The sequence below is a fragment of the Sitophilus oryzae genome, unplaced genomic scaffold, assembly GCF_002938485.1.
Source record: "Sitophilus oryzae breed Bouriz unplaced genomic scaffold, Soryzae_2.0 scaffold_1869_pilon_pilon, whole genome shotgun sequence".
NCBI classification, from domain to species: Eukaryota; Metazoa; Arthropoda; class Insecta; order Coleoptera; family Curculionidae; genus Sitophilus; species Sitophilus oryzae.
In genome coordinates this window covers 718,452-733,352 of record NW_022146578.1, presented here as the reverse complement: position 1 = coordinate 733,352, position 14,901 = coordinate 718,452, and the positions used below count along the sequence as shown (strand labels likewise).

General features: G+C 30.5%; 1 protein-coding gene across 2 annotated transcripts in view; it reads left to right on the top strand.

The window, feature by feature from the left end:
• The window catches only part of LOC115883291, a 52,151-nt gene extending 37,250 nt beyond the window's left edge, over nt 1-14,901 (top strand). For both annotated transcript variants that reach the window (XM_030901624.1, XM_030901623.1), the window contains 5 exons: nt 7,018-7,158; nt 12,713-12,928; nt 12,986-13,154; nt 14,312-14,703; nt 14,765-14,901. In XM_030901624.1, the coding sequence (XP_030757484.1) occupies nt 7,107-7,158; nt 12,713-12,928; nt 12,986-13,154; nt 14,312-14,703; nt 14,765-14,895 (960 nt within the window). In that variant the 5' untranslated portion in view covers nt 7,018-7,106 and the 3' untranslated portion in view covers nt 14,896-14,901. The remainder of the gene's footprint in view (nt 1-7,017; nt 7,159-12,712; nt 12,929-12,985; nt 13,155-14,311; nt 14,704-14,764) is intronic.

The window sequence follows — 14,901 nt, the reverse complement described above, 5'->3', positions numbered from 1 at the left end:
GAGTCAATAGCGGAGAGAACAAACTAATATAAATTAGTTTGTTCTACAGACAATGTTTCAACAATTGCTAACTAATCTGTTCATTACAAAACCACGCTTTATTTATAGGATAAAACTAGACATGCATTACTAGCATAGTTTGCTAAATTTTTACAAGCATTATATAAGTATCCTTTAAAGAAGCTATAATTTATTAAGGATTAGCAAATGTTTTTTTTCTTTCGTTAATGTGTGTTTGGGCAAAGTCAGAAATGAGAATTTTTCCGGGAATGGACGGTTGGGCAGACCACACACCGACAAAAAAATAAGAAGATTAGACTGTGGGCTTTAATATTCTATGAACAGTTCTACATGCCAATAAAATTATCGTAAAATTCATTTAGCCATTACTATTGCGGCGGTTTAACATGTCACTGTCAATGGAAGTAAATTGGAAACAATAATAATAATCACTCCTTTCAAAATTATACGTTTGTGCTCGTTAGTTTGAAGAGCCACGGAAGATGGAAATCTTCGACAGTGGCCGAGGGATACGTCGAGGATTCTATCAACAATAAAATTCAAATATCAAATAAAATTTTAGAGTGTCAAATAGCGGGATCAAGTACCTCTACATCAAAATTGGATAGTGTCTAATAAGTCCCAAAACCCCCATATCTCAAGCAAAATCAAAACTATCTAGTTTGGGATTAAATATTAGTTCGTGTACTGGTTGTACTATTAATGTTAATATTGTAAATAATAACTAGAATATGCATTAGTGTTAAGTTTGATATTTGTTATTTATTTATTCTTGAATATTTCGAAATAAATAATTAGTTATGATTTAGTTCTTCATTTTCCAAAAATCAAAATTTTGATGATTTCTGGTCTCGCGTCATTGACTACCCCGTTTTCAACCTCTTATCGACCTTATTCTTCTTATCTTCCTTTGTTGTCGTACTATCTTATTCTCACTTTGGTTTCATAAATATCTCTATTGTTATTCTATTGTATCTCACGTGGTGGCTGTTCAAGTGGCACAAAATAGAAAGAAATGGCTAGAGTTGAAGGATGCTTTTGTTCAGCAATGAACGGAATAAGCTAAATGATGATGATGATCTCAGATATATGATATATGATTTAATCAGCCTCGTCATAATCGCTGATCATTATTTCTATTGCTTTTTGTTAAAATATTGCGCATTGCAAGATCATAGTTTCAAATATAACGAGTGGGAATTTCTCTATACTCTATAAAGCCTGTCCCACGAGAGAATACATGAGAGTGACAGTTATCTGATATATTAATTTACAGAAGAACTGTAATTTCTGTCATTTTTTGTATACCTTCCGGCGAAATCTTTCATGATTCATTTCAAATTAATTTTGCGACATTTTAACTCATTATTCTAAACAAAAACTAGGTATTTACTTTGTGCTACACGCCTAATTTTTAACAGCTAATTTTATGTTGATTATCAAAACACAAGATAATCTATTGTTGACATCACCGGCAATTCTGTTTTTGTGTAACCCGAATTTGTCGAAACTATGTGTGTTTGTTTGGAAGAATTTTCTGAAATCATCGATTATTTTTAACCGACATACATTGGGGGTCTGGTATTTACTACAAAACCGACAGTAGTAAAAATATCCTTGATTAAATCTTTTGCATAACAAATCAATGAACGGTTTTATTAGAATGGCGTTTTATACGAGGTGTTACAGAAAGGTAGGTATATAGCCACTTCTTATTATAAAACTGGAAGTACTTATAATAATAATAATGGCAAGTATAGGGCTTAAGGAATAGCTAAGCTGGCTTTAAATAGCGATTGACTTTTAAAGCGCATTTGAACCTTCAAGTCAATCCCACTTTTTTTTCTGAGATTGATGGAAAAAAAATCCCTGCAATCAATGAAAAGAAAATGGTTGCGGATTAAGATCGAGATTGAAGAATCTATTACGCTGTACTGTTCGGGGGTCGCTCTAATTTCAGAAATCTGCCTAAGGCTTAGCCAGATCCTGTAGTGTTAAGCCATAAAGCCATATCCAAAATTCCAAACACACGTGCTTTGATTAAGACTTGATTATGGTTTGCAGAGCTTCAGCATTTGCCATAAAATAGCGAGCAATTTGTTACAAAACCATATAAATTATATATCACTGTAATTACAAAACTTCAATCTATTTTCGTATTTTAACGGAATTTTAAATTATGTCTTGTCTATTTTCGAGAAAATTTAGTCGAAATATAAGGAATATTTTGTTGATGTTTGACCACCAAAATCTTAAAAATAATAAAGTTGTCTAAAAATGTGCTACAATACCTATATATCATAATCCTTTATCTTTAATTTCCTTCTTCATTTGTGTAAAATATCTAGCCAGTTTTACATAAAACGTTAAATGCCGAACGCTTATTTTGCTACTTTTTCAGACTAGTGAAGTGGACTCTAAATGGAGCTTGCTTGAAGTACTCGAAATAAACATGGTCTATATGAAAACTGGGATGAACAGGAAATGTAAAACTACAAATTACTATGTATTAAAGTATTAATCACATAGATACTTAGATGTTTAAAAATGGTTTTTTTTTAAAAAATGTACCAATATTTAAAAAAAAATTAACTGAAACTATTAATGAACATGGGAGAACGTTTTACAACATTAACATGATAATTTCCTTATTACAAAGAAAATACTGTTACTAAGGTAAATGGTTCATACGGCGCATAGTATATGATACGTAAAAATTGGAAGTAATTTTAACCAAACAAAAGTTGTAATAGATTTTTTTAACACTTAGTTTGTGTAATTTGATTTTCATATAAAAATATAAAAATTTATTTATATACCCATATTATATACTCGTAAAAATATACAATTTCTAAAATCTTCTAATTCCTTTTCAAAATTGGTTAACTTTTGATATTGATAATTGAAAATTAGTAACCCAATATACCGGGTGTGTCTTAAAAGTGGCTCACCCCTATAACTTTTTATTTTTTCAGATAAAAAAAACAGATTTGGTACGTTAGTATATGACATAAATTAGGATTGATTGACAATAAATAATTGTCATAAAAATGACGTTCTAAATAGAATGACATATCATATGTCAACTTTTGACATTCTCATAAAAAATCGTATTTTAAAATTCAATCTAGAGTGCCATGGCTATGTTAAACACACTAACTCTTAATCAAGGAGTCTTGGAAAAATACATTTGATCGTTTAATGTTTTTAGTGCCTTGTCCTGGCCAGTTAGAAAATGCTCAAATCGTATTTTTAATCATATCTCAATTTTTTCAAATGGAACGGGGGTGGCTCATTAGCATATTTGGAGAAAGCATTTTTTTACGAATAATTTGATACCACACACTTGGCATTTCAAGTCAAATTTTCGTTACGAACCGCAAGTTATAATTTGAAATAAACCATACGCGAAAATGTCAAAAGTTGACATATGATATGTCATTCTATTCAGAGTGATATTTTCTATCGAATAACCTAAAAAAATATCGAGGGTGCCGCTTAAAAATCAAAAGTGTAGTCATTTCCGGTGAAACCGGAAGTGATCGAAAATATTTGAACACGTCAATCAATCCTAATTTATATACTAACATACCAAATCTCGTTTTTTTAACTGAAAAAATGAAAAAGTTATAGGGGTGAGCCACTTATGAGATGCATCCGGTATCCGGTATGCTAGAAAAAAAAAAGAAAATGGTATAAAGACAAGGAAATACAAGAGAGCGGTAAGAAAATTCCTGTATTTCTTCCAATAGAGGTACAAACGAAATTTTTTTGGTGATTAGATTTATACCAATTAAATATTTCTTATTTTTTAATTAAATACATATTTTATTTAATTTAAATTAACAACATATTATTTAAAATCTTGTTACTGAATAAAATTCCAGCATATAAATTGTATATTTATTTTGTCTTCTTTGAATGTAGTATCCTCGACGAAACTTGGCTATTACTATTTGATTAACATCTCGATTTATAGAAAATAAATTATTTATTAAATTGGAAATCATATTAACGGCATGTTTAAAAGTCAGAACTCCAACAAATCAATACATCAAGTATGACTTTTAAATGTATTACTTTATTTTAAAGCTAAAAATAACTTATTTCCTCACATTGTATTTTAAAAATGGATTGTTTTAGTTTAAAGCATGATCTCGTCTTGCATAATGCAAATACATTGTTCCAACCAAAGAATTCCATAAATTTAAATAGATCCATCAACATCAAGCTCGACACTTCTTCCTTTATTATATAGGGTCTATAAATATCCCTGTTTAAAATTGTCCGTTGTTTTAATAACAACAAAAATAAAACTTGAAAGGTTACACTCTTGCAACGTGCGGTAGCTCGGCTAAATCTATAGACATTAAAGAATACAGACTGATATGGCATTATAGTTTTTATATTAAAGGTATTATATGTCATTTTGATTCAATTGAATCAACTAGGTGCTCTATTATAATTTTGATGCAATTAATTTAGCTTCATAAATATTATTCAAAATGATAATATTATCATAATAAATATGATTCACTACGTATTTGGGTATTCCATACCAAGTCGACCACTTTCGAACCCACCCCAAGATTCTTGTCCTTTTCTACTCTATGAAAGACGTTCCTCCGTATTTTTTCAATTTTTTTTTACCGAACCCAAAAAAAAGTTATGAATTTAAAAAAAATGGCTTTTCGTTTTAGCCTTTTTCAAAAATTGACTTTCTGGCACGGCACCGCATAGAAAATTTTTGTTTTTAAATGTACTTTTCAGAAAAAAATACCAAAAAATTTAGTGATGTTGAGTATATGAAAATTTTCAGTTTCATCTTAAATTCGTTTAATTATTTTTTTGTAATATAAATATTTGAAAAAAAAATAATATTTTTCGTTTTAGAAAATCTGATTTTTTTTTCAATTAAATCACAAAAATATAAAAAAATAATCGGCCCACTCCAGGAATAGTGGGGATAATTGTACAATTGATCGAAGTTTTTTATGACAAAAAAATGACGAACTTTGAAAAACCAACTGTTTCTCTCAAAAAACTGAAAAATTTGATATACCTATTATCCTTGTTTATATATTTCATATACAAGGCTATTATATAACATGATCTTCGAAAAAATGTTGTATTTTTTTATTGAAAAGTACATTAAAAAAAATTCTATGTGGTTATGTCCCAGAAGGTCAATTTTTGAAAAAGTTATGAATATTTAAAAAATAAAAGCAATTTTTTTTAAATTCAAAACTTTTTTTGGGTTGGGTAAAAGAAAAACTAAAAAATTCGGAGAAACGTCTTTTAGAGGGTAGAAAAGAACAGAAACAGCTAAATCTAAAAGGCACATTCAAAACATATTCAAAAGGCATGGAATACACCGTATACAGGGCGACCCGAACTGTACTCCGGAAACTTCGGCAGCATATTCCGCAGATAAAAATAAGTAAAAAAGTTCGTATAAATGTATGTCCTAAAATACTTCGTTTCGGAGATACAGGGTGCACAAGTTTGATTTTTATTTCGAAACTTTTTTCCTGATAATTTCTGAAGTAACGTCAATATTTGCATGAAAATTAGTGTCTGGGAGTTTTTTGACATTGAGAAATTTGATTTTGATGTTTATATGACTCTTATTTGTAGGGGTCGCCACCTACATGCGTTTTAACTATTTTGAAGAGTAATAACTTTTTGTCCGTACCTGTATAAAACTACTGAGTGAAAAAATATTATTTTTAGTGACCTTTTGCGTAAAAAATGTCTCTTGGTAAAAATCGTCACGAGCAACAGTTCTAAAGATTTTTAGAATGGAACACAATGGAAATAGTCAATACATGTCATTATTGACAAAATAAACAGGTTTAGTAGATAGGTATTTGACTGAAATAATAAATTTGGGAATTTTTTTTTAAATTAATCATAAATTTTTCTGCGAAAAAATGATGATATAACAGTTTCTGTTGAACCTTTGGCAAAAAGCATTTCAAATTTATGATTTCAGTCTAATAACTAATAATAATTAGTCAACATATGTTTAATTTTTGTCAATGATGATAGGTATTGATAATTCGGATGAAATATCTCGAGAACAGTTACTCGTAGAGATTTTTATCAAGAGACCCTTTTTATGTAGAAAACGTAGTAAATGTATATTTTTTTACTCAGCAGTTTTATACAGGTACGGACGAAAAGTTATTACTCTTCAAACCAGTTATAAAATATGTTGGTGGTGTCCTCTACAAGTAGGAGTCATATTGACATCAAAATCCAATTGATCATGTCAAAAAACTCCCAGACACCAATTATCATCCAAATATTGACGTTATATCATAAATTATTTGGAAAAAATCAATATAAATATGAAACTTCTACACCCTGTATCTCCGATACAAAGCATTTTTGGACATATCTACATTTATACAAAGTTTTTTAATTATTTTTATCTGCAGAATATGCCGCCGAAGTTTCCAGAATACAGTTCGGGCCACCTTGTATATCTTATTTTTATATTCACTGCTTAAAGATGTATTACACCTTATTGAAATGTAAAATGATACATCCCTAGTCTTTGAACACACTTATTGCAAACATTTTAATGTTAACTTGCTAAAAAATTAAGTTTTTAAGACAGTAGTTAAGACGTATATTATTAAAAGAAATATCAAAATATGAGTGCGATATTAAACTACAGCATAAAATAATTTCCAACACGCTTTATCCTGAAAGTGTTAATTTTCATTTTAAAAACCTGTGGTAATCTATCTAATAATTTTAATCTCTATGACTAGAGCACGCCAGCTTGAATGATGGTTTTCGAAGATCAACGTCACCGGCCAAAATTAGCCGTCATCTAGTGACCCCTAGAGCAATAACATTCCATAGTTTTCGGCTCATAAATTCATTAAAAAAGGCTTAAATTACTTCATTGTTTAAAACACCATGACCGAAACGCATAATCTCCCCTCTAGTTGATTAACTAATGTTATGGTTTGTTTTTTACAGGATTGGCCGTAAATATTTGTGACGCAATCGACCCTGAGAGAATGGTGTAAGCGGCACTGAAAAATTTCGGGGAAATCATAAATCCGAAAATGGCCTTAAAGATGAAGTCGCTGTTGCTGGTGGCACTGGCAAGTATAACAGGTAAATTATATAAGCGTATGACAATACTGCCGAATCAAGTTTATTAATATATTAAATTGAATTTTGCTACATAAAACACATTGAAAATTACAAATTGAAAATTATTATTGAATTACCGAAAAAAGTTTATGCGGAGTCAATTCACTACGTTCAATATAGAAAAATGAATTATTTTGACGTCTATAAGAGGATTGCCAACTTTCAAAATAAAAAATAGAGGACGAAAGAATAAAAAAGAGGAACAGGCGAAACCTTTTTTTTTGAAACCTCGCCCACATTTCTAGAATTTGCCAAAAAGTTATTTAAACAATATGCGATTCATGGTCTTTGTTACTTTCTTAAACATTTTTATACTCAAAACCATTTTCACAAATCTGTTTTTTTCAAAAAATCAGCTAACAGTAAGTAACATAAAATAGTTAAACATGTTTATCGCTTCCACAAATATTTCTTCATTTTCTTTTCTGTACAAACGAGTGGAAGAAGCGAAAGAGACATATTAACAAGTTTTTAAAGCATTGTACTGATAGACGAATATTTTTTAGATTTTAAATTTGGTATGTAAAAAAGAGGACTTTTTAAATTCGCGAGAGGAAAGAGAACAGTGAGATAAAAAAGAGGACTGTCCTCTGGAATAGAGGACAGTCATAGCAGCAAATTAAGAAATCTGTCTTGAATAAGATTTATAAATTGTCATTGTTCCATCTATGCTGGTCATTTTATATAGCACAAATTCAATTCCATAATTTAATAACAAATTTAATATTATAGTTAGGGGTTAGAACCTTTGGTGTTACTACAGCAAAATAAACACTGATTTACCACAATATACTAAACACTTTTGAAGTGTTTTGGTGCATTGTCGTGAATTAGTGTTTTCTTATTCACTAAAACTAATACAAAAAGTGTTACGGATATACCGGGTGCGTCTCAAAAGTGCCTCACCCCTATTACGTTTTTATTTTTTCAGTTAAAAAAATGAGATTTAGTATGTTAGTATATGACATAAATTAGGATTGATTGACGCATTCAATTGTTTTCGGTCACTTCCTGTTTCACCAGAAATGACTACAACTTTTGATTTTTAAATGGCACCCTCGGTATTTTTTTACTTTATTCTATAGAAAATAACACTTTGAATAGAATGACATTCAACTTTTGACATTTTCGCATTGGTTTATCTGAAATTATAACTTACGGTTCGTAACGAAAATTTGCCTCGAACTACCAAGTGTGTGGTATCAAATTATTGTTCAACAAATGCTTTTTCCAAATATGCTAATGAGCCACCCTCGTTCCATTTGAAAAAATTGAGATACGATTAAAAATACGATTTGAGCATTTTCTGGCCAGAACAAGACACTAAAAACATTAGACGCTCAAATCTATTTTCCAAGGCATTTTTATTAAGAATGCGATAATTTCCTGATGGAATGCTGTAATTTTTGTGGTCCATCTGTTGTCCGTTCTTCTTGCCAGGTGTCCTGCCCATTGACATTTGAGGGATTTGACTCTCTGGATGACATCTGTTACCTGGGTCTTTTGTCGTATCCACTCTATACTTTTACGGTCTCTATTGGTTATTCCCAGCATATTTCGTTCCATTGAACGCTGTGCAACCTGCAGTTTCCTTATGATGTCCGTTTAAGTGTCCAGGTTTTGCATGCATAGGTTATAATAGTACACATTGGTCGAATGTTTTCTTCTTTAGATAGAGTGGCATTCTAGATTTGAATATGATTAAATTTTCTCCATGCTAACTTAATTCTTCTGTTGATTTCTGGTAGTAGACATCCCGAGCTGTGTATCAGTTGTCTCAAATCCAAATACATATATACTTTAGAATGTTATGTTGGATTTGTCTCTTGTTATATTTTTTTCAATTTTATTATTAGTATTGACGAGATTTTTAATGAAATGAAATAGTTTGATCGAAGAAGTGATTGATAATTTTATTTCTGTTAACGGTTTATAAATATACAACAACAAACAATAGAGTGATATATTCAAGCAAGAATTTCTTGAATTAACTAAGAATTTCTTTTCTGAATCATAAAATTTGCAATTCAAATACGGACAACATGACTTATTGTCGAAAATACCCACCAAATGTAAAGGACCTTTTTCTGTGCTGTTCTTTTTTAGTATTCTTTCAGTATTTTTACCTGTAACCATTTTGTTATTCCAATTTAATACGTGGGGTCTTTTAATCCAGGTAAATTATTTTTTGAATATCTATACTAATATATAAAATCCTTAAGTGACTGACATACTGATTAATCACGATCCTGCTCAATCCACTCGTTGATTCTAGGTTCGATAAGAAGGGATTTTTCGAAATTCCAGTTCCAAGAGGGTGAAACCACCCCTCAAATATTACAATATTTTTTATTTAAAAAACGGTCAAGTTTCCGAAAAAACGCTTAAACACGTATATTTTATTTTGTTTTTTTACATATTTTAAGATTTTTTAATAGTGTATACAGGGTGTTTCGAAAAATCTAGTCATTGATTAATCACGATCCTGCTTAAAGCGCTTGACGTAAAAAGCTGATTTTTGGAAAACAGATTGACTTTAGGGTGTAGAGGTTCGATAAGAAGGGATTTTTCGAAACTCGAATTCTAAGGGGGTGAAACTATCCCTAAAATATTAAAATATTTTTTATTTAAAAACCGGTGAGTTTTTCGGAAAAACTCTTAAACAGGTATATTTTATTTTGTTGTTTTACATATTTTAAGATTTTTTATAAATTATACAGGGTGTTTCATAAAATATGACCATTGATTAATCACGATTCTGCTTAAACTGCTTGACGTTTAAAGCTCATTTTTGGCAAACGGATTGACTGTGGGGTGTAGAGGTTCGATAAGGAGGGGTTTCTCGAATCTCAAATTCCAAGAGGGTGAAAACGCCCCTGAAATATTACAATATTTGTTATTTAAAAAACGTTTAGTCTTTCGGGAAAACGCTTGGACAAGCATAATTTATTTGTTTTTTTTTAAATATTTTAAAATTTTTAAAAAATCATACAGGGTGTTCCAAAAAGTTGGGTAATTTCTTAACCACGATTCTGCTTAAACTGCTTGACGTAAAAAGCTTACTTCTGACAAACGGATTTTTCGAAAGTCAAATTCCAACGAGATGAAACTACCCCTCAAATATTACCAAGTTATATAATAATATCGCCATATTGTTTTTTCTCATGCTGACATAAATGTGAGAAAATTTTATCCAGTTTGTATGTTAATGGAAATTCTTGCTTTGCTTTATCATCAACCATTACAAATGATTAATTCGACGCGAACGAAGTCGCTGGTACACGCTAGTACGTTTATATTTTTATTGATCTTATCATACAATTTTTATCTGCAATTATTATCGTCATTAATAAGACGTCTATTAAAAAATACAAAATTAAAAAATACAAAAAGAAAGCGATCTTAAACCAAAATAATATTTTATGATTTTATGTGACAATGTAGAGAGATTACAAACAAAGATTTAAAAAACATTTAAAAATTATTGTTAATACAATGAATAGGTAAAACGAATGGTTCGTTATTTATCATGAAGGTCCTCTTTGAAATTAATTTCGTAACAATATCGATAGATTGTTCTGAACAATGTGAATGTGAAACCAATTTGGAGTACATTATGTAAGGTAAATATTAAAAATTGAATTTCAATGGAGGTTGGACCACATGCAACGGATTTTGATATTACCACAATCAGACAGGTGTTAAGAATTGAAATAAACCGTCTCATTACGCCCTAATCTAACAGAGTGAACTACTTTAACCAACTAATATTACGTAATTGCAATTGTGACATTAAAATAAATACATAGCCAAAATTGTTGCATATTTTGTTTTAACATACAGTATGTCCCCAGATTGCAGAATTCGGGAAAATGCATTCTTTACAAAATTGTTTGCTTGTTTTAATATGGTTAATTCCGTTTATACTTTTCCCAATTTTCATACAGTTTTAGAGAAAATTAAGAAAAACATGAAAATGTAGTTAAATTTTTTCAAATCCTGAAAATCAAAACACGTTCCTATGGTAATATAATTTAGTTTTCATTCTTAGATAGTTATTGATATAATTTTAATTAAGGTCATATTTTTTGCTATTTTAAAATGTTAAAAAAGCACAAAATGTATTCAGTTCGATGCTACTGAAGGGTAATAATAGTTATCGGAAAATGTAATACTTTAACAACAACAAAAACTATGACGTTAATCAAAATTAATAATAACTATCTATCAAAGATTGAAATCTTTTAGGACTTTAGGGTGCCATTTAAAACTCAAAAGTTGTAATCATTTTCGGTGAAACAGGAAGTGTCCAAAAACAATTGAATACGTCAATCAATCCTAATTTATGTCATATAATAACATACCAAATTTAGTTTTTTTACAAACCTCGTTTTTTTTATCTGAAAAATAAAAAAGTTATAGGCGTGAGCCACAATTTTGAGCCGCAACCGGTATATATTTAAATATACGAATAAAAGCATAGCGTGTCCTAATGAAAATAAAAATAATGTATTTCCAAGTTTGTTATGAAACCTTATTTTTTTAGCTGCTTCCATTTTAGATATTGGCGATATAATATATAAGTGAACTTTTATGTTGTTTATTTTACATTATATTTAGATTGTTCAGTTTTAAAAATAATATTTCTTTTTGCTTTGATCGCAAGTTTAATGAGAAAACAGATATACCCAAGAAAATATTTAAAAATAAAGGGTTATTTTTCAAAATACTTTGAAATGTGTGCTAAATTTTTTAGATATGCTATTTTATTAAAATTAGGTAAGGATTTGAAAAGGATAAGACTGTCAGTAGTATTATTATATTTGTGTAAAAAAACTTATTAAAAAAATGCGGGATTTGCAACAAAAAACAAACATCGATGCAAACAAGATGGATTTTGCTACAGTAACAAAATTTTTAGTAAATTTTATATAGGAATAGGCCATTTTTGCTGCAGTTTGGGACTATGTTTATGTAGATTTTAGGCTCCACTATTAATATATATCATTAGGCATTTTTTTTTAAATGAATAAGGCTGGTTTTACAACTGGACGCCCCGTATATAGTCACTGTCACTACATATGATTATAAAATAGAACATATCTTACTTATTTTGATATGCCAAGCCTTCCTGGTTTAATTTTAAGCTTGATGCATCTATTTTCCGTCTTAAGCAGATGCCAGAGGATCTTCGTAAGGCAATAACGCAGTGGTTGAGAAACTAAATACCTAATATTGAAATAAATTTATTTTTAATAAATGTACTGATCTACCTTAGCAATTATTGTCTGTTAAAAATATAAAAATAAATAATTTTATAATAAAATAATAATATATGATATTGTTTCAAAAAGGCTACTGACTTTTAAAATGTTGTTAAGCAGCGACACATTTTCTCTAGTAAGCTTAGAGCTAGTTAACTTGTAAGACAACCGTGAATTTCTACTTTAGATATAAAGAAAGTAAAAAGAAATTATCACCTAGAAGTATTCTAATAAATGATATATTCTTTCAGTTTTCGCTGAGTACATCAGATCACCAGTGAAGAGGAGCTACGCCTGCCCCCCAAAATTCATTAGGTTAAGTCACAGATGTTATTTTTTCAGCAAGGAAAAAACCACGTGGCAAGAAGCCTATTTTCAGTGTCAGTCTATGCACAGTAACTTGGCAATAATAAAGAACATCAATCAGGAAAAGCTTATCAGAAAAACATTGAGTAGAAGTAGTTTAGGTAAGTCAGTTGTAACAATGATTTGAAAAGACTATTGAATCTATAACACATTTTTAGAACCGTTAGAAAGATGGATTGGTGGACGATTTGATTGGCAGCAAAAAAGGTGGAAATGGGCAGCTTCTGGAAAAACAGTTTTGTATGATGGTTTTGATTCATCTGTTAATCAAACTGAAGAGAATTTACAATGGAACTGCATTGTAATCGATCCAAAACTAGATTATAAGTAAGATACTAGATTAAATCGATAAAAAACTACCTAGAGTGTAGAATATATGGTAGAGGGGTTAATCACCTTGACCTTACAAATCTATTTTGTGTCACCCTTTCTTGAGTAATAACTCATCATATCGTCCCAGGGCTTTGACGAAAACCAGTAGATATTTGAGACGTTTTTAGTTTTCTATCTCCGATCAGTCGTACAACCAAACCAAACTTCATGGCACGAATGGTTGTTGCCTCGGCGAACTCATTTTCCACACAGAATCTGCATTTGTCGTTTGTTTCTTAGCTTCAATCTACTGAGATGTTCGTTGAGGAGAGAGTGTCTTGTTAAAAACCCCGTGATAATCCAAATATTGTTCTTACTTAAATCAAGGAAAATCTTTGATTTTTCTCGATTGTAAGTTCTGAGAAATTATATTCGAGTGTCTTAGACAGTTTGTGGATTTCCATTCCATGTTACAGACGGAGTCTTCCAGGTTCTTGAGTTTCGCTTTAAGTTCGTTTCCACTTTTCTCCTTTGAAATAAGTAAAATAAAATGCCAACAGCTTGCAAAAAAAATTCTCGTTTGAAATAAGTAAAATAAAAAGCCACAGAGCAGTAAAATAGCCCAAAACTTTTCCATTAATAAATAGGAAATTTCTCAATTTTCTAATATCTTGGGAAGACAATCCATTAACATTTACTAGCGCCTTCACCATTTTGTCCGAAATTTTTGAAGCTGAAACTTTGGAGGCTTCCATGCTTCGAATAACTGAGGAGACCGAGCAACAATACCGTAATAGGGTTCCCTTCTTCAAGGACAGGGCTTTTCCTATAGCGACCCCCCGTCCTATTTCGCTGTCATTGTTCCTTGGCTCCAACAGAATAATACTCCCATTATTCATTTTACCTTCCAAACAAGGCAACCATCCAAAAATACCTCAAACCGCTCAGGGATCGAAAAATCTTCTGCTACCACCATGCGAAGTGTCTCCTCACATTTTCGATATAGAACCACTTCTTCATTTATTTTCAAAATTCCTGGTTAAAGTTTAGTTCAAAACCTCTAGTGGTCATGATGTCCATTCCGAGAATAACTTCATCTTCGATATCTGCTACTAACACTGGATGTTCAAAACTCTAAAACATAAATAAATTTTCTTTTTATTTGGTTTTAGGTGGAATTCTAAAAGTTGCCTGCAAGAGAAACATTTTATTTGCCATAAAAAGATTCAAACCATCACCAATAACAGATCCCGAAAGAAGTTATTGCAACAGTACAATATGAACCCTCTGAACGAAGTACCCATTCCAGACATTTCCAATGACATTTTGTCAAATTCTTCTCACTACAAAGGCCTACAGAAAATTTTGCCTGCCAGATCTGTCGGTAACCTGTTCCAAATAGAGGTCAATTCTGAGTTCAAATCAGAAATTCCGAAGAAAAGGAAACGAAACGGAAGAAAAAAGAAGAAGAACCAACAACCTGTACCGCTTCTGAAGCAGTTCCCCAACGGTACGGTTTACGAAAACACAGGACAGCAGAATTTCAGACGAAGAAGGAACAAAGGTTTTTAAAGAGATGTTCCTATAATATACTGTGTGATATAATTTCCCATCTTTATTTTTAGTAAGAGACGAAGAGGTTCCTGCATTTCCAATGAAAATCTACTACAAAAGCTATAAGGAGAGCAGTAAAAGCACAGACCCACTACGTCCAAAACCAATTGTGGAGGAATATAACTTTGCCAAAGAAATTTAATTTAAA